General features: G+C 32.9%; 2 protein-coding genes and 1 long non-coding RNA gene across 6 annotated transcripts; 1 reads left to right on the top strand and 2 right to left on the bottom strand.

Annotated features, from left to right (window-relative positions):
• Nucleotides 1-516: 516 nt before the first annotated feature.
• LOC106315855 (probable inactive receptor kinase RLK902) lies at nucleotides 517-3,132 on the bottom strand. The gene is made up of 2 exons (XM_013753686.1): nucleotides 1,734-3,132; nucleotides 517-1,376 (listed from the first exon to the last, which is right to left on the bottom strand). Exons 1-2 carry the CDS (start codon nucleotides 3,010-3,012, stop codon nucleotides 784-786), a joined length of 1,872 nt encoding a protein of 623 aa, XP_013609140.1. The 5' UTR covers nucleotides 3,013-3,132; the 3' UTR covers nucleotides 517-783.
• A 5,354-nt stretch (nucleotides 3,133-8,486) lies between these two features.
• On the bottom strand, nucleotides 8,487-10,839 carry LOC106342476 (glutamine synthetase cytosolic isozyme 1-3-like). The gene is made up of 7 exons (XM_013781424.1): nucleotides 10,673-10,839; nucleotides 10,394-10,433; nucleotides 10,219-10,322; nucleotides 9,976-10,131; nucleotides 9,608-9,899; nucleotides 9,421-9,474; nucleotides 8,487-9,038 (listed from the first exon to the last, which is right to left on the bottom strand). The coding sequence occupies exons 1-7, from the start codon at nucleotides 10,744-10,746 to the stop codon at nucleotides 8,694-8,696; spliced, it is 1,065 nt and encodes a 354-aa protein (XP_013636878.1). The 5' UTR covers nucleotides 10,747-10,839; the 3' UTR covers nucleotides 8,487-8,693.
• Nucleotides 10,840-13,947: 3,108 nt separating this feature from the next.
• On the top strand, nucleotides 13,948-15,562 carry LOC106299282. 4 transcript variants are annotated; one of them, XR_001261739.1, is made up of 8 exons: nucleotides 13,948-14,002; nucleotides 14,251-14,301; nucleotides 14,378-14,553; nucleotides 14,644-14,795; nucleotides 14,930-15,025; nucleotides 15,099-15,179; nucleotides 15,263-15,316; nucleotides 15,389-15,562. It is a non-coding gene; the product is annotated as an uncharacterized LOC106299282 (long non-coding RNA). The 4 variants fall into 4 exon arrangements; XR_001261736.1 differs by having other exon boundaries at nucleotides 14,644-14,751; XR_001261737.1 differs by having other exon boundaries at nucleotides 13,954-14,043; nucleotides 14,644-14,751.
• Nucleotides 15,563-19,963: the final 4,401 nt, after the last annotated feature.

Raw genomic sequence — 19,963 nt, forward strand, 5'->3', positions numbered from 1 at the left:
TAAAACATGTCTGTAACATTGGAATGCGTCATCAGAAGGATCTATGATTGTTCATTCAAGGGGGAGTTTACGTAGTTGTACTCTTTTTACCTTATTATGGTTTTTCCCACTGGATTTTCCTAGAAAAGTTTTTAACGAGGCAACATAAACGTTAAGCAAGAGACGATAGTGACACCGGTCTCCAAGGGGGAGTGTTATGAACGTGAATGATGAAAGTCAAGAATACACGCACCGAAATTGAAATTTCGTGTGTATGAATATTATGTGGAGTCCGCGTCACTATGCACGCATAGTAAATCCTACTTTTTCATTTCTATATAAATAATCGTTTCGATCGATTGTAAAGACACTATTTCTTCATCTTCTAATAACACATTCTCTCTTGTTATCAATGTTATCTTTTTCTTTCGGGTATAAAATTTTATTTTATTTAAATTAATGCTATACCGTAAAATTCTGGTTATTTTTATAACAAAAAAGCAAATATAATCTCTAGTTGGTATTAAAGAGACAAAAGGCTGAAACAATACTGAAATAAAGTTAAAAGCAATAATAATTACAACCACACGGAATTCCTCATCATAGTGCACATGAGATTAAAATTAAGAAAAAAAAAATCACGAATATCTAATTAACGACCTCTACTCTAATTCCCCGCCATACTCTTAAACTAAATTTAAACAACAAAGATTCCACAAAGACATCCATCATCAAACGCCAAAAACGTCGGCGTTTCATATCATCGTTCCAACTAGTGAACCTCTCAATCCTCTATCCATTGGTCTAGTCCACCAGCTCCGAACCCGGCTGGCGCAACTCCTGGATCCTCCTCACCACCTCCACCATCGCTGGCCTCTTGTCAGGGTGCTGCTCCGTACATTCAATCCCCAGCTGCAGCATTTCCTCCATCTCTCCTTCCACCGAGTCCACCCTCTCCAAACTCATCAGCTCCGAGTCAAAAACCTCCCTCCTCCAGTCTTCCCTCTCCACCGAGTGCACCCACCTCGCCAAATCCATCCCTTCCTCATTCATCACCGAGTTAGACGGCGCCTTCCCCGTGAGCAGCTCCAGCAGCACCACACCAAAACTATACACATCCGCCTTCTGCGAGACACGACTAGGGTCAGTAACTTCCGGCGCACGGTACCCGGTAACCCGGTTTGGAGTCGTGGATGATGAGCCGACGAGCTGAGCCAGGCCGAAATCAGAGACCCGTGCGTCGTGTGAGTTTGTTAAGAGGATGTTGGAAGACTTGACGTTTCCGTGAGAGCTCAATGGGTCTTGCGAGTGTAGATAGTCTAGTCCACGAGCTGCTCCAAGAGCGATACGTGCTCGGACTTCCCAGTCCAGTGGACTCCGTCCTGCGCCTTTGTTTCCTGTAACATAGCAATTACATTAATCATAACACACACACACACACACACACAAAAGCTTAACTAAAAAAAAAAGAAAAAAAAGCTTAACTACTGTCCTAATTAATTAACAGAAACATTAACAAAACACTTACTGTATAGGTGTATAATATATAGTAAATCAGACATGAAATAACTATTATTCTACAAAACTTATGCAATATAGTGTTCTACAGCCTCTGATTACTAAATGTCTCGTGTTGCCAAAAAAAAAAAAAAGATTACTAAATGTGTCGCAAATAAGCCAAATTTAAAAGATTATGCAGAGAAACTATTAAGTATTAACAATATTAATCACAGTTATTTAGACAAGTCTCTCACCGTGTAAGAGAGCAGATAAGCTTCCCATAGGCATGAAGTCATACACAAGCAGCTTCTCGTCTCCACTGCAATAATAAGCTCTCAACGGCACCAAGTTCTCATGATCCATCGCCCCAACAACCTCAATCTTCTCCTTGAACTCTCTATCCGCCATCGTCACATCCTTCAGCCTCTTCACAGCCACCAACATCGCCGCGTCAAGCACCGCCTTGTACGCCGTCCCGAACGTCCCTTTCCCTAGAACCTCCGCAGAAGCTCTCAACAGATCCTCCAGTTCGAAAACCTTCGTCGCGTTCCCAAAGAACACTAGTTTCCTCGCCCCTGAGCTGTTCACCGCCGCCGTTGATGGCTCATTTGCTTCCACCGCCGTCTTCTCCCCGGGAACTTCGATCTCAAGCTGCTTGATGGTTTCAACGTCGATGGCTCTTGTTCTCTCGTCTCCCTTTCTCCGGAAGAGAACCATCAAAACAAGAACGATCAGAAGGAAGCCAACCACGCATCCAATCACTATCCCGGCTATAGCTCCGCCGGAGAGCTTGCTCTTTCTCTTCCCGGGAATGTTTCCGACGGAAATAGGCTGACTCGGCACAGTTCCTTCATCACTACAAGCACCAAGCGGCTTACCGCAGAGCGAAGTCCCGAGAAAAGAATCAGAATCAAACTTCTGAAGACTCTTCGGTATAGATCCGTTCAAGGAGTTGTTAGAGACGTTGAACTGATCCAAGCCCAAATCTAGAAGAGAGCCGGAGAGCTTGTTGTTCTCCAAGTAGAGAGTCTTAAGCCTCGTGAGGTTCTTGAACCCCGAAGAGATCTCTCCCGTGAACTCGTTCTCCCCAAGATCCAGCCTCACGAGGTTGCTGAGACCGAACAAGAATGGTGGAATCTCGCCGGAGAATCTGTTTCCTTGGAGGTAGAGTCGCCGGAGGTCGGAGCAGGCGCCGAGATCTAAGGGGAGTGTGCCGGTTAGTGCGTTGAGGCGGAGGCTGAGTGTGCGGAGATTTGTTAAGTTTCCGAAAATACCCTCGGGTATGTTCCCGGAGAGGGCAAAGCCGGGGAGACGGAGGGCGGTTACGCGGTCGGCGTCGCAAGCAACGCCGGTCCAGTTGCACGGTGTGGTTTGTTCGGTGTTCCAGAGGAATGTACGGCCTCCGACGGCGGAGCGGAGGGAGAGGAGGGCGGATTTGTCGGCGGCGAGGTCTTGTGTTGAGGGGAGAGGGAGAGAGAGGAGGAGGAGAATCGAGAGGAATGTGGAGAGACTACTCGCCATTGACGGCGTCATGAAGAAGAACGAAACCCTAGAGAGAGGTCTGAATAAGAAAGGTGTGGTGGTTATTACAGAGAAAGGAGTGAGGTGAAGCTAGTAGTCAAACACTTAAGAGTCAATCTCTCTCCTCTTTTTTTTTAGGGTTTTGAATATTTAATTTAAAATAAAAAAACTTTTCAATGCGACAAAAACGATATTTCTATTACAAGGGTGACGTCATCTATCTTGTCTATCCTTCGGACAAATTAATGTGATTGGTTATGTTTTAGTTATGCATCATGGTTTGGTATCGCTGTGTGATTGTGAATGTGAGGGACCTTTAAGGCTTTAGCTCTGTTATTGTCTTATCTAATCTACCTGCCTTGTCTCTTTAACTGCTAAAGATTCTCTATCAATATAATCTTAATTATCGATTAGACTAAGATCTTGCCACTGGTATCAAAATGCTGTAGATGAAGTAAAAAATGAAGAATTTAGCAAGTGGATGAGTTTAGTTGGGGACTAAAATTAATTTAATATCGGATTAATGGAATCCAGAGGGTTAATTAAAAAAAAAAACTGTGCTAAGAATTAAGATCATGTTATTCTCTGCATTTGAGTAAAGTGGAGCCCTCTTCTCTAGATTATACACTTACTTCTATGTTCTTTATTCGTAAATACACTTGATTATTTTTATTTTTTCTCATGTAAACTTGATTTTTCTTGTAGAGTAATCAATGATGCATGGTTGTAAAGGCAAAAATGAAGAACATGGGTGGTGGGTTAAAGGACTGATAGGAGGACCATAACATGTAAAAAAGCCAACAACAATAATTTACAGCATTAAAGCTTTACATAACAAAAGAACACATTCTCTTTTATTTTGTAACTGTCTCCTCTCTGTATCGATGTGTTTTTTTCGATATGAACCAATCTGTAATATCAATCACAAGGGGCCCATATTAAATTTGTCACGATGGTCACAGTGTTATGTAACTAGCGTTACAATTCGTGAAGCAACGGCTACAATAAACTTAAACTGTGATCCTTTACTTACACCAAATTCAAAGTCTCTCGCCATTAAGTGAAGCTCTAATTATTTTATAGTTATACAACTTATACTCTTGTAGATGCATTAGTCGGGAATATATCATTTATAAAGATCAGATATTATGGGCTGACAAGAATAAAAGATCAAATATAAATACATTATGTTATCTTCCATACAAAGGTTAAAATATTCTTCTGTAGTTAAGTTATTCGTTTCATACATTCATGATTCCCATGAATAAAAAATTCTTAGAAACAATCTAAAAGAAATATACCATTTCAGTAGTACAATGTTCATATACAGATGTGTTTTTTTGGATATGATCCAGTCTGTAATATTAATCACAAGGGGTCCCATATGAAATTTGTCACCATGGTCACAGTGTTATGTAATTGAGCGTTACACTTCGGGAAGCAACGGCTACAAGCCTACAACAAACATGTTATGTGCCAGAAAAGATAACAAATATATTTCTCTAGAGTTAACTTGAAGTTTTTTTTGTTCAAATAGTTAACTTGAAGTTATTCATTTCATATAATCATATGATTCACATGAATTAAAAACTTAGAAAACAGCTAAAGAGGTATCATTTCAGTAGTATAATTTTCATATACATATGTATTTTTCTAGAGATTTAATGATTCTTTTCTCGTTCAAAGACCGCACATACATAAACAGTGTAGTAGTCGAAATGTAGTTCACTCATCCGTTTATGCCGGTTTAGCATGTCTAACCAGCCATCAGTCAAGTACCAGCATTTGTTTTATATAACTTTTGGGAAAATGATCATCTAAATCCCAAACTTTCAAATTTGAGCCATTTAAAACATAAATTTTGGCTTAAACTACTTAAATCATCAACTTTATATTGACTTTTGTTTAAATCATGAACTTTCGTTGACCGAGCCAATTAAGGCACGCCGTTAAATAATTTCACAAAAAAAAAGTGATTATAAATTTGAACTCTTTTAATAGAAATTAGTAAGGTCTAGGTGAAATCAAATAAACACCGATAATAGAAGCCATCAGAAACACATCCCGATTCACATAATATAAGGTCTAGGCTTCTGTTATTGGTGAAATCAAAACACATTCCGATTCAACCATTGCCAAGCCAGAACCACCTCCAAAGAATGCACTTTACAAGTCAAATGGATCCACATTAACAATGAGAAAAAAATAATCACTTAACAGTAAAATATCTAAGATATATAGGAACTTTATTCATAAATGACTTACTCCTTGTGAGGTTTCCTGTGATCCATTAAAGTTCTGTAGGCGGTCTTGATCTCCTTCAAGGTGGCGTTGCGGCTGACATTCAAAGTTGAGTAGTGATCCTTTCCGGCGGCCATGGTGACCCCACGGCGGTGATTTCCACATCTCTGACCACGCAAAAAAGTGGGAGGTGAAGAGAATGAATCATTGGATTGCGGGAAGGTGCGAGCTGGGTTTATTGATAGGATCAATGTTGCCATCAGTCATTTCATCTCCCTCGAGCTTCTCCCGGAGGGTTTTAACGTGAGTTTTGCTCAGTGGTCATCTACATGGGAACAGTGGGCTGCTAGATAGGATCTTCAGTCTCATATTCAAAACAACTGTCATTTTACTCTTTCAGCCGAACAGATTAAAACTAAATACCCAATAAGACGGCCTTCGTAGTATATAACAAGTCTTAGATACTATTAACGATTTTGGTATTTTGGTTTATTAGATTCCCTTTAGTTAGATACTAATATAATTTATGTTCATGCTTTCAAAAACCCAATTTAAAATGATAGTTTAAGTATATTTTATGTGTAAAAATATATATACCAAGAAAATGTAATTCCGCAGTTACAGGCATATAACAATAGGAACATATAGGAAATAAATGAGTAGAAATAAAATTTTAGGAATGATGATGAATGATAGTTCTTTATCAAAATTAATGAGGAATTGATTTGTTCTATAATTCTCTACAAACAAAGGAACGAAGAGAAATGAAAAGAAAAACCTATTCCTAATGAAAAGTTTAAGGAATATTAAGGAACATACCGTTCCTCCTTATTCCCTTGGTCACCAGTCACACCCTAAGGGTTTGAATGTTAACCAAGGGAATGAAGAGGAAAACTACATTCCTTAACATTCTTTAAAAAGATTATCATTCATCAGAAATATTTTTTCTTCTTCATTCCTTCTTATTCCTTTTTTTGTAGAGAATTATAATGTAAAATTGTTCCTTGTTAATTTTGATAATGAACCATCATTTCTCATCATTTCCAAAATTTTATTCATATTCATGTTTTTCCTATTTATTCTGGTTACCAGTTACATCCTAGTTGATTGTAGGTTTTCTTTTTCTATCAGTTGCATGGGCAAAGGTAAGTAAACGGTTTAGTTGACTCCACTTAATTTTAATTTTAATTTTTTTGACAACGAATGACTATTTTATTATTCAAATTTGAGGTGGCATAGGTAAACAGACCGAAATAGAACAACCAATAAAAAATCTATCTATGGAAATACCTCGCAGTCATAGCTAAAGAGTCAAAAATCTAATTTTACGCTCGTGGAACATGAGTGATCTTGAAGTCTGGGAAAGCATATCTGACGAGTCTCTATCCTCTCCAATTATATTGCAAAGCTTGGCCAAGCATGAGACTCCTTAATCATGGCAATCAACTCCTTACAATCCGTCCAAAAGCTCTGGTATGTCGAATGTTGAAGCATATTCTCCATCGCCCATCGTAATGCTTCTATTTCTGAATGCAAGGCCGATTCACGTCGAATGTAATTTCTTGTCCCCAAAAGTTGAACCTTCTCAAAGCTATCCTTCCAAACCCATCCACACCCACTGAACTCTGTTGTGGATGCCCATGAACCATCTATCATGCAAATATTACCCAAGCTTAAGACTTGAGGTTCTTCAGTACTGTAATCTTGTTGCGTTGGGCGTACCATCTCGTTTGCATTAAACCAGACTTGACATTCACTCTCTGCATAATGAACTAACTCCAATGGATCCTTGTTTATCTCCCTAATGAGTTTGTCATTTCGAGTGTTCCAAATATACCAGATTATCTAGGGAATCCCTACTTAATTTTAATTAACCATAGTGTTTTGTGAAAGTTTATAGCATTGATCTCAGTACAAATTTGTTATTGGCTCATTTATAGTTTGAAAATAGTATTCTCTCTGTATCAAAATAAGAAGATTTTAAGGTTTTTGCACGTCGATTTAGAAATTAGAAATTTTTTTTTTTTCGTTTTTATAAAAATAACAATCAAAACAACAATAAGTACATATAATTCAACCAATAAAAAATCATACTGTAGAATACAAAAAATCAAAACATAAAATTGCATTAATGTTTTACATGGAAACCTGAAAATATCATTTAAAATGAAACAATTTTTTTTTTTTTCAAAAAGTAACGCGGAGGAAATATATATTTTAAAATTAAACAAAATCTATGTAAGAGATTTTAACTTTGACACCGGTTGAAAAAATAACGCCCCTATTTATCGGTTGGAATAACATCATAATTTTAATATTATTTCTATATTTTTATTTATTTTTTGATAACGTATCGGCGGAAACTTCTACTTCTATATTCTTTTCTTTTCTTATTTGTTCGAAACTTTATCTCACTTTCTATTCATCAATTTCAAGGCGGAAAATCAAGTGGGTTGGACGTCATACAATCATTAAGTTACTAACTTTATAAGAAACGTGTTAAAGTGTGATACTAAAATGCATTGAGGTACTAACAATGTGTACTTGCGTCTTATCATATGACTTGCCAAATCTTAATAAAACGTTATTACAAGTTTTGGTCATCATATTTTCTTCTAGTTAGCACGGTCATTAATATGTACGTCAAAGAAGACAAAACATTTTCATAGTGGATATCCCACTCAATAAATAGATATCATAGTATAACTTAAATTTTAAAATAGCAAAGTTGATTTGACTTTTTCACCTAAAGCAACTCGCGAACTTTAATGCATGGGATCAGAGCATCGTTATTCCAGAATCCCATATTTTTTAACTTTTTTTTTCTTTTTCATTTTTTCGAATTTATAAAAAAAAAATTAAAAACGAATCAATCACGGATCGCCACGTATCAGTGAGGCCCGCGAACAGTGTAAAAAACCTTTAAAGACCGATTACTATTTGATAGTTTTGATTCTTAAAAAAAAAAGTAAATTCTACACGGAACCCACCCGCTAAAAATCCCTCTAATATCCTTGGATAAATATGCTCTTAGGAATCAGGAGCACAGAGCACGTGACGCTAATTACGGTGTTTCCCACCTAATATTCAATTTCCACCACGCCTGCGTTTTCGGAATTAATATTTGGATTATTATTTTATTTCTTCTTAAATTCTTATGTTGATCATATTGTTGTAAAGAGAATATTCAACATTATCATAATCACAAAATCTTATCCCTGACAAGTTCAACCATATCAACAAAAAATCGCTAATAATACATTTTTTGTTTAAATTTCATCCATAAGAATTCCTTATTTAATTATTCGAAATGAAAAAAAAAACACAAAACACGTGAATCCTACTAGGGCATGATAATAATTATTAGTAGTGCAACCACAAGCACAAAAATCCGCAAATTAAGAAATAAACGAAACCGGATAAACCAAACATTATAAAATGCGTGCGATTACTTAACCGAGGATTGTGGTTTCAGCGATCATGGAAGTAACGACATAAGGATCCATGTTAGAAGCTGGCCTACGATCCTCGAAGTAACCTTTGCCTTCTTTCTCAGTGTCACGTCCCACTCTCACCGATGCTCCACGGTTCGCCACTCCCCACGAGAACGTGTTGATATCTGCCGTCTCGTGCTTCCCCGTGAGACGACGCTCGTTGCCTTCACCGTAAGCAGCAATGTGCTGCTTGTGCTTCACCTGAAGCTTCTCTATCGCTTTCTTTATCACCGCTAGTCCTCCAGTGTTCCTCATCGTCTTCGTGCTGTAGTTACAGTGAGCTCCAGCTCCGTTCCAATCACCCTGAAACCCATGCAACAATACGTTACAAAAAAAAACGTTACAAGTTACAACAATTTTAATAGAATACACCCTCCGTTTTATATTAAGTGTCGTTTTAGAGAAATTTTTTCGTTACAAAATAAGTGTCGTTTTCGATTTTAAATGCAAAATTTATTAATTTTATGCAAAATTTATTTTTCTATTGGTTGAAATATGGTTAGGTGTATAGGTAATAGTGTTTTTTTATAGGAAAAATACAAAATTAATTGTTTTCTTAATCCGTGTGTCGAAACCTAAAACGACACTTATAACAGAAAAAGAGGGAGTATAATTTAGCAAAAAAAAAGAAAAAGTTACAACAACACTACTTATTGCACATAAAGAGCATTAGAGAGACACTAACCGGGACTGGTTTTGGGTCGAAGCTGACGTTTACACCAGAGATCTCAGTGATCCTCTGTCAAAAGAAAAGATGACCCTGACCCATTAGCAAAATTTTGATGCTTAAAAATTAAATAAAATTAAAAATAAAATAAAATTTTGAAGCTTGTAATGTGAACAGAACTGGTTAAGCAGACGTAGATTACTACCTCGAGAAGGAATCTAGCGATCCAGACTTGATCACCAGCATTAATACCTTCAACAGGACCGACTTGGAACTCCCACTGGCCAGGCATGACTTCTCCATTGACACCAGAGATGCTAATACCTGCGTAAAGACAGGCTTTGTAGTGTGCATCCACGATGTCACGACCAATGGCTTTGTCAGCTCCCACACCACAGTAGTATGGTCCCTGTGGGCCAGGGAAGCCACCAACAGGCCAACCAATAGGCCAGTTCACACCCTTTTGCATCAATGTGTATTCTTGCTCAATCCCATACCTTTTCAAGAGTTTTAGTATATAATTAAATGATTAAGCAGAGAATAGACCAATAAGAAGAAGAGGAGAGTTAATACCAAGGCTCCTCAGAGGCAACTTTAGAGTTGCTGAAGATCTTAGCAGCGTTATGCCTCTTGTTGGTCGGAATTGGATTACCGGCCGGCGTGTAAGCATCACACATCACCAGAATGTTGTTGCCTCTCCTGAACGGATCACGGAATATAGCCTGAGGACTATAAACGAAACAAAATCAAGATTAAGATAAGATATGTTTTTATTTCATATTACTTGCTGTATATAGACATGATGGAAGAACATACTATAGAATGACTTCACTGTCATCTCCAGCGGCCTGACCGGTGCTTGATCCGTCGTAGTTCCACTTGGGAAGCTTTGATGGATCAGTCACTGGTCCTGGGAGTGTCTGTATAAACCAAAACAAAAACAGATCAACCATACAAGAAACAGAGTAAAAAAAACAGAGTATCGACTTACCCTGGCTTTGCTTCTAATGTCCATTCCAGATCCACCGATCCTGTTCATTCACAATACACACGAAAAACATCACAAACCCAGAAGACGACAAAGAAAAAAGAGACAAGCTTTATGTTTGTACACGTTAATTTCATCGCCGCATGGCATGACATGACAGCGTTAACCGAGTGAAACGAATCATATTCAAACCAAAACAACATAAAAAGCAAATATTTCTGACCGTAGCAATATTAAGAACAGAGATAATGAGAGTTGTCGTGAGAGGAAAGGAGATCAAACCATATGTATTCGGCGATGATTTGCTTGGTGGTGTCGGAGAGGTTGAGGTTGACGAGATCTGAGAGCAGAGACATGGCTGCGTCTGAGAGGAGAATACGAGAGAAAAAAATACACTAATCAATCAGTGCTGTTTAGGGAAGACGATCATTAAAACTTCTCTGAGTGTTTATAGAGCTATTTTTGTTTATTTATTTATTATTGTTTTCAGATATTTACGGTGGTCAATACATGATTCTAGTAAATTGGTAATTTCTTTATTGTTGTGTGATACTAATATTTATCTTTTAGAATTTTAAATAATTAATTTGTATTATTATATTGTTTCAGTTAAGATCTCCTGTGATTTAAATACAGATTATGACAACAATATTTACATATATGTAATCAATGATTTAATCAGTTAAATAGAATTGTTTATGAACACGTAAATAGTCAAGTAACTAAACGAAACGAGTTTTGTATTACTGCCTATAAAGGTATCATCACTGTGAGTCTGTGATGATGAATCGACTCTTGGCATTTTTGTCTTTTGCGTACATAATGACTCTATCATGTTAAGTTGGATTCAATCATCTCGTATTTGTTGATTTTGAAACCAAGTTTTTATTTTTCAAGCCAACGCCAATATTCATGAAAATGCAATATACATGTATATAAGATAGATATATCTGATGTATACGGATAAAACTTTTTTTTAGTAGTGTGACAAAATCTTGTCATTTATACACACCAATACTTAAAAACAAACTCAAAGTGATGCAATTCAAACAGGTGAAATCAAATACTGTTTCATTCATTCATCGTGTCAAAAAATTATGCCTCGGAGCTGCCCACTTTATCGATTGTCCTTGTCCCCATCTACATGTTAAACTAGGTTAGAAGTTAACATACTAGCAAAACTAGTGGCTTCAATGTCATTTGTTTATAAACATTCATAAAATAGTGTTAAGCAATTGAGAAATAAAAGAAACTAGATCTCGATCCGCGCAACCGCGCATATTTTTGTTTTCATTTATTTTTATATAAATATTTTGTTTTCAATTCTAAATTGGTATATATTATAATATATATGTATCTATCAATTTTTAAAACAAAATAAGTTTATGGTATATTTTTTTCCTTTGAATAGATTGTTTCAAACTTTCACATGTATTTGTATTTTCTTATATATATATATTTTCAGATTATTATTTCATTATTAAAATCGTAACTATATATATAAAGATTAGTAAAATATTGTTTTATTGTCATATTCAAAGATATTGTAACATTTCACAAATTTAGAAAGTTTTTAAGAAATTAAACTTTTCCCTTCATAGATTTATATTATCGAGTAAATAATTAAACATTTAGTTTTTGTTTAATTTTTAAAATAAACTATATAGTTTAAAATTTGTTTTCATTGGTTTAAGGTAGTAAAGATTAATCATTGTTAGATAATATGATTTTTTTTATTTAAAAAAAAAATCTTTATAATTTTATAAGTCAACATCGACAAATATTTAAATAATTAACATATAGAGGTATAGTATTACAACATTAAATTATATCTATTTAATTTATACTATCTATAAATCCAATAGATCATCTATTGTTTAAATCCAATTATTGATAGCCCAATAAAAATTTATGGTAGACCCAAAATTTAAATGATAAGATTAGAGATTAAATGTAACATGACTTTTTAAGAATATTTGTTTTCAATTATAAATTGGTATATATTATAATAAATATATGTCTATCATTTTTTTAAACATAATAAGTTTTCACAGTATATTTTTCATTGAATAGATTGTTTCAAATTTTCACATGTATTTGTATCTTCTTCTATATATATATTTTCGGATTATTATTTCATTATTAAAATCGTAACTATATATATAAAGATTAGTAAAATATTGTTTTATTGTCATATTCAAAGATATTGTAACATTTCACAAATTTAGAAAGTTTTTTAAAAATTAAACTTTTTGCTTCATAGATTTATATTATCGAGTAAATAATTAAACATTTAGTTTTTGTTTAATTTTTAAAATAAACTATATAGTTTAAAATTTGTTTTCATTGGTTTAAGTAGTAAATATTAATCATTGTTATATAATATGATTTTTTTATTTTTAAAAAAATCTTTATAATTTAAAAAGTTAACATCGACAATTATTTAAATATTTAACATATGGAGGTATAATATTACAACATTAAATTATACTATTTAATTTATACTATCTATAAATCCAATGAATCATCTATTGTTTAAATCCAATTATTGATAGCCCAATAAAATTTTTTGGTAGACCCAAAATTTATATGATAAAATTAGAAATTAAATGTAACATGACTTTATAGAAATAAATTCATTAGGTCCATTTTTTAAAAAATCACACATGAATCAAGGTTGTGACTTCTGTTTTAATATATGTGACAAAAATCTAACGTCAACAATGTCATACCCTTTTCCCATTTAATTTCTTCAATAGATTAATTAACATCTATTTCTACTAGCCTAGACATTGGACCGATCTAAAAATTGGTAAAATAAAGAAATGCACATCCATGATGGAAAAGCAAAAAAAGATATCACCATGAAAGAGGCGTAAAACCTAAAACAAGAACGGGAGTGGATCATTTACATTATTCACATATAGTCATTGTTCAAAATTTTTCTACGCGCTATTCATGCAGTGATCTCAAACCTACATAATCACAATACTAAAAGCAGCATATACTCAATGGTAAGCCTGCCACGTCAGATTTAAAAATCATCCAATAAAAATCTTACAAAGTGCCATGTCATATTGATTTCTGTCTGAGAATAAAAATTATTGTTTCATTGGACTTCGTCATTCTGCGGCCCAATAACACAGGTAAAGAAATCCTATCGACTCTTTCCTTCGACTTCGTCTTCTCCTTTCCTCTTCATCCAATCTCCGTTACTGAGCCTCATCTACCATCAATCGATGGTGTTCTTCAGTACACTTCGTTTCACCTCCCTCTTTATCTCCTTCTATATAAACCACTTTGTCTTAAGTTGATCCGATTCAATCCCGAAAACCTCATCTGCTGAAACTATAGCAAAGAAACCAAACGGCAAGTTCACTATGTCCCACTATCTTGCTTTTGTTTGTTATTCAATTAACCAAAATAGTGCCAGTTTCAATTAAACTGCCCTGTTGATTGTAGAAGCCATTGTATGCCATTGCTCTTGCGATGGCTTCCACTGATTTTATGCTTCATCAATTCTGATTTGATTTTCTCTTTTTTTTTTTTCCACACCAGGGGTTGATTTTGGGAGCACTTTTCTTGCAGCCTAGCTTCCTGGTAAGGGTTGAGGTAATGTAAGTCTTTGCTCGGTTTGGTTTAACGATGTGGGGGTGAGGCTCTTATTTTTGTTGCATATCTATTCTCCTCTTAGACCTTGTGAGGAATAGTAAAATTTTTTTGTCAGATTAGTTGAGCTTAGAATCATAATTATATTTTCTCTGGCCGTAATGTTCATTACTTAGTGAATGCCTTGGTAATTTATTATAACTTTATGTATTTGTTGTGACTAAACTGGTTGATAAACTTTGGAATTATAGGAAACAGATGGTCTAAAGGATGCATTAGGCAATGAGATACTGTAGCTTAAGGTATTTTCACTATCCTGATTCTCAAATTGATTTTGGAGTCTGTACCTATATTTTCCTTTGGCTGTGTGTTCGACAGGATCAACTTGGTTCAAGACAGAAGGCTATTTCTTTCTTTGAGCGTGACAATTCAAGCAACTATCCGATACCCGCCTACATTGAGATACCCACGGATGGAACTGAGGAGTGGGAAATTGACGTGAAACAGCTCCAAATTGAAAAGAAAGTGGCATCTTGGTTCGTATGAGGGGATCTGTGAGTTTTATTTTTTTGTAAGATTTGTTTTAAAAAGTGTTCAACTTTTTATCCAGATGTGACATTAATATGTTTTTGATTCCTATGCAGGCACAGAGGCACTTATTGCAGTCAGGATGTTGCTATCAAATTTCTCAAACCTGAGCGTGTAAACGTGGAGATGCTTAGAGAATTTTCTCAAGAAGTTTATATTATGAGGTTAATGCAATTAATTTGAATCATGATGTGGAATGCATAGTAAGGTTTGTTTACGGAGTAAGATTTGTAAGATACAGAGTAAGATTTGTTCTCTCTCTGGTTATGCTTCATGTAGAAGCAACAGAGACTCTCTCTCTCTCTCTCTGGGTTCTAAAATTTGGGTTTATTTTCTGAGCAGATTGTCAAGGTTGCTGATTTTGGAGTTGTCAGAGTACAGATTGAATCAGGGGTGATGACAGCTGAAACAGGGACATATCGATGGATGGCTCCGGAGGTAGGAAGTCCATAACTCTCTGTTTGATCTCTCACTCACTCACTCACTTTGACAATATACTTCTGAGATCCAGGTGATTGAACACAAACCTTACAGTCACAAAGCAGACGTGTTCAGTTATGGGATAGTGATATGGGAACTTTTGACTGGTCATGTAAGAGTTCTGCTTACAATTCTTTCTCTGAATTGTTCTACATGCTAATTAAAGATACTCTGACAAATTGTAAATGGAAACAGATCCCATATGCTTACTTGACTCCACTATAAGCGGCTGTTGGCGTTGTTCAGAAGGTACTGTATTTATTTTAAGAACGTCGCATTCAAGATTTTTTTGGCTAAATTGAATTCTTCTTTTTTCTACAGGGGCTTAGACCAAAGATTCCAAAGAAGATACATCCAAAAGTGAAGGGACTTCTACAGAGATGCTGGAACCAAGACCCAAAAGACAGACCAGAGTTTGAGGAAATCATAGAAATGCTTCAACATATAATGATTGAGGTAAACGTCGTACCGTGATGATGATCCGAGTAAAAAAAATTAATATCATAATTTTATAAAATACTAAAATCAATTGGGTTAGTTTTCAACTTTTACAAATAAAAAATATTATTTGTTCATTGGAGATAGTCTGAGGTATGGCCGACGTAAACGAGAGATTTCAATTTTTTTGATTCTTACTACTCTAATGTTTCATTATAATTTGAATATTCTCTTTGTTTAATAATATAATGGTTTAAAAGTATTTTTTGGTTTACTATATAAATTCTTTTTATATTTCAATATAATTTTATATTTATTTGATATTGTGTGGTCAATTAAATTATGTAAATTACTGTGTAATTGATTAAATTTATATATTGAATGACAATTTTCTAAAGTAATAATTTTAAAATATTACAGAATTTAATTAAAACTGATTCTACTTTGAAACAAATATAAAAAATCAATAAACTAACTCTATATAGATACGAGGACGAAATTGTAAAGTGGTGTCATCTTGAATTTCTCTCATTCTGTGCATTCCTAATTGAAATGAGATAATCAATATCTAATATTATATTATTCTCAGTAGATTAGAAATGGTCGAACCGTAAACCAATTAAGGATGATGTGATGAAGACATAAAGATGTATTTCCAGTTATCACAAATATATAATCAATTTTTACAATAACTTAATTATGTACTGCGCAGGACAACAGAGAAGAGTTTTCATACCTTCTAATATTATAACATCTCACTATATTAGTGGCTAAATCAGTTTTCTCTAGCATAAATACTCACTCCATTCTTGGAGTTTAACCTTTTCTATCTAATGATATTAGTAGTTTGATCCAAAAAAAAAGAAATGGTCGAACTGTACATTGTAATTGGAGACTGAAAACAAACAAAAATCAACCGAAGACTTTTAAGGTATATGAAACAAAAATTAAAAATAGCAATTCTCTGCAATTAAAAAATAAGACATTAAAATTGTAAAAATACAAAATAATAAAATTGTAAAAATATAAAATAAAACAAAAAAATATACACATAAAGAAAGATTTAGTAAAATAAAATCATAATATAACTTCCATATAATACTCAGTTACACTAAAAAAAATCTACATGAATAACATACACAGTTTTATTTACATCTTTAAGCCTATTATCTATTTAAAATGATTCTAAAAAAATGCTAGCATGAAAAGTTAGAAAATATACGATAAAATATAATACATAACATTAAAAATACATTATCATTGATCACTAAAAAATCATGTTAGTAGTAATAAAAATGAAATGACAACGCATTTATTAAAACCATAGAACATCACACAACAAGGTGTTATTAAATATACAAACTAAAAATTAAATATGCTCAACACAAACACACATAAAAATGAGACATCATATTTCGATATTTTTAAATAAATAATTTTAAATATATTATATTCTTGATAATTTTAAAATTACTTAAAAGGAAATTAAATTATTAAACAATTAATATACAAATAAAACTAAAGCAATATTTTGTAATGTCAAAATAATAAATGAATAAAAATATATTATATTAATAAAATAGATTTTAAAGACTTTTAAATCATGTAATATTACAAAATTCAAAATTTGTTTATTACAATTAATATTTTACCCTTAGATATATTAAAATAATATTCTAGATCGATATTTAATTGTCATTTTCAACTATTAACCGTAAAAATATTATTAAGTACGTTTTTTAAAAAGTGGGTTTTATATTTTAAGTAGGTCATTGGAGTACTTTTTATTTTCGTGAATTTATTCGAGATGAGATTCCGATCTTGATATTAGTCTAAAATCTCAAACTTGATTCTTCATATTTTATTAGTTAATTGTGTTACATATAATAGAAATACTTACTTCAAACTAAAAATATATAAAAAAAATAATCAAATTTAAAAATTAGTTATATATAATTTAATATACAAAAATTTACATACAAATAAAAATGATAAATGTAAGAAATTTAAATATATTATCCGCGCGTAGCGCTGAGAAAGGATCTAGTTACTTGAAAATCAAGATAAACTCAAAGAATATGCGAAGAATGGTTTTTAGTAAGTTATTAGTTTGAAATATACCTTTAGTTACGAATTAGAACATATATCATACTTGTTTTTTTTATTAACATCTAATACAAAAGACAAAAATAGTCCATTCACAAGAATCACCAAAAATATATAGTTTTGTTCATGAGAAAAAATAGTAAGGATTGCATCTTTTAATCATATTCTTATTCAATGATCTGCAAAATATATAATCATGATCGTGGAGTGATTTTGTAGATTTGGTAGAAGTTACATTTAATACTTATAAATCTAAAAAAAAAGAGACAAAGAAAATTAAATCAAACAAATAACTTAGACAATGAAATATCCTAATATGAAACTTTAATCAACACTCAGACAATGAAATAAAACCTAGCATAACCCAACAGTTCGACACAATCATGTAACCTCTATTCTTTTTATATTGAATTTATCTTTAAACTTATCTAATCCAACAATCAACAATCTCAAGTTCCATTCACTTAAACCTTAAGCTTCATTTATCCAACAATCAACAATTTCAAATTTTAGTCACCTAAATTAAGTTTTACTATCCAACTACAAAAATTTAACAACACTTAGTGTAATTCTTATAAGATTTAATTTCTATATATTTATCTAATTTTCAAGTGTTTCTTCATTTTATCCAATTTGTATATAAATATTTTGACTCATTCTGCCATCAACATCATGAATATGGAGTCGTGCAAAGCAAAATTCTTAACATGTATACTGTTGAAAATGTTAGCATGCCACCAGCTCCTGATCTGCTGATGAGATCCATGTTGATGGGTCGCCAACACCAGCGTACTATTCTACTAGTCATTACCAGTGATTACCGTCTTCTACCTTGCTTGGAATACCTACGGGATGTGGGTCACTACAAGGTTATTTTGGCAAAAAAATAATCTACTCACAAGAATCATCAAAATATATATAGTTTTGTTCATGAGAAAAAAAATAGTAAAGGATTGTATCTTTTAATCCTATTTTTATTCATTGATCTACAAAATCTATAATCTTGATCATAGATTGATATTGTAGATATGTTAGAAGTTAAGATTTGGTACTTATAAATCTGGAAAAAAAGAGACAAAGACAATTAAATCAAACAAACAACTTAAAGTCTAGAAGATAAACAAAGAGAATATTCATTTTATCCTAATCTGAAACATTAATCAACACTTTGACAATGACATAAACTCAGCATAACCCAATAGTTTGACAGAATAATTTAATTTTAAGCTCCATTCACTTTCCATTGAATTTATCTTTATGCTTCTCTAATCCAATAATCAACAATCTCAAGTTCTATTTATTTAAACTCTAAGCTTCATTTGTCGAATAATCAACAATTTCAAGTTTCATTCACCTAAATTAATTTTCACTACCCAACTACATAAGAGTTTAAATACACTTAGACTAATCCTTATAAGATTTTCTATATATATTCATATTTGTTTTTCAAAAATTCGGTCTTTATTTGACTTGAGTTGAAAATTTAAATTTGATTCATGAATCGTCCTTCAAAAAGCTTCAGCACTTAAATAATTACAAATCTCACTACCTGATGAGACATGGATTGTGAGATTATTACAAATCTATATATGTTTGTAAGGAGAAAAAAACCTTTAACAAGTTTGGAAAACGCTTATTGCTGACCAAATGTTCTACAAATCAATTTAGCATCCATTTTCTCATACCAATTTTGTTAAAAATCTAAAATATTAGCAAATAAGAAAAAAATAGATACTTGAGATTTTTTTTGTTTAGAAACTTATAAACTTTTAACATTTAAATAATAGAGTACTTTATAGAAGCTTAGACATATTCAATGGATTTGTTGTCATAGTCATCATTATACTTTATCACTATATAATCTCTTATTCATTTAGCTAACTCTTCACTGAATTTTATATCTCTCAAGATTTTATTTATTTTATTCAATTTGTATTAACTATTTTGAGCCATTGATCTTCTCGCAAATAGATTTAAGCCAATGATATTTTATGAATCTATTATTTTTTCTCTTTTGGTGTGAAAGTGAGATAACAAAAAGCTCAAACATAAATAGAATACTATATTGAATCAATTCAAAAAAATTGGTAATAAGAATAGAAAAAATAATATTTAGCCATATGCGAATGAAGATGTTTTCTATCAAAATTGAGGTTTACCAATTTATTAGATGGATTATGTTCTGTGTTGAACATAGCTATTTTCAGCCAATAACCATACTAAATTTTGCAATGACTTTTCTAATATATTTGCGATTTTAAGTCTTTCCTACCTTTTCTCTATTCTTCTACAATATTTGTGTCACAATAGACATACAACATAATAATTCTTATTGTTTCTCTGACCTTGTAA

Source organism: Brassica oleracea, chromosome C1, assembly GCF_000695525.1.
Source record: "Brassica oleracea var. oleracea cultivar TO1000 chromosome C1, BOL, whole genome shotgun sequence".
Lineage (NCBI taxonomy): Eukaryota > Viridiplantae > Streptophyta > Magnoliopsida > Brassicales > Brassicaceae > Brassica > Brassica oleracea.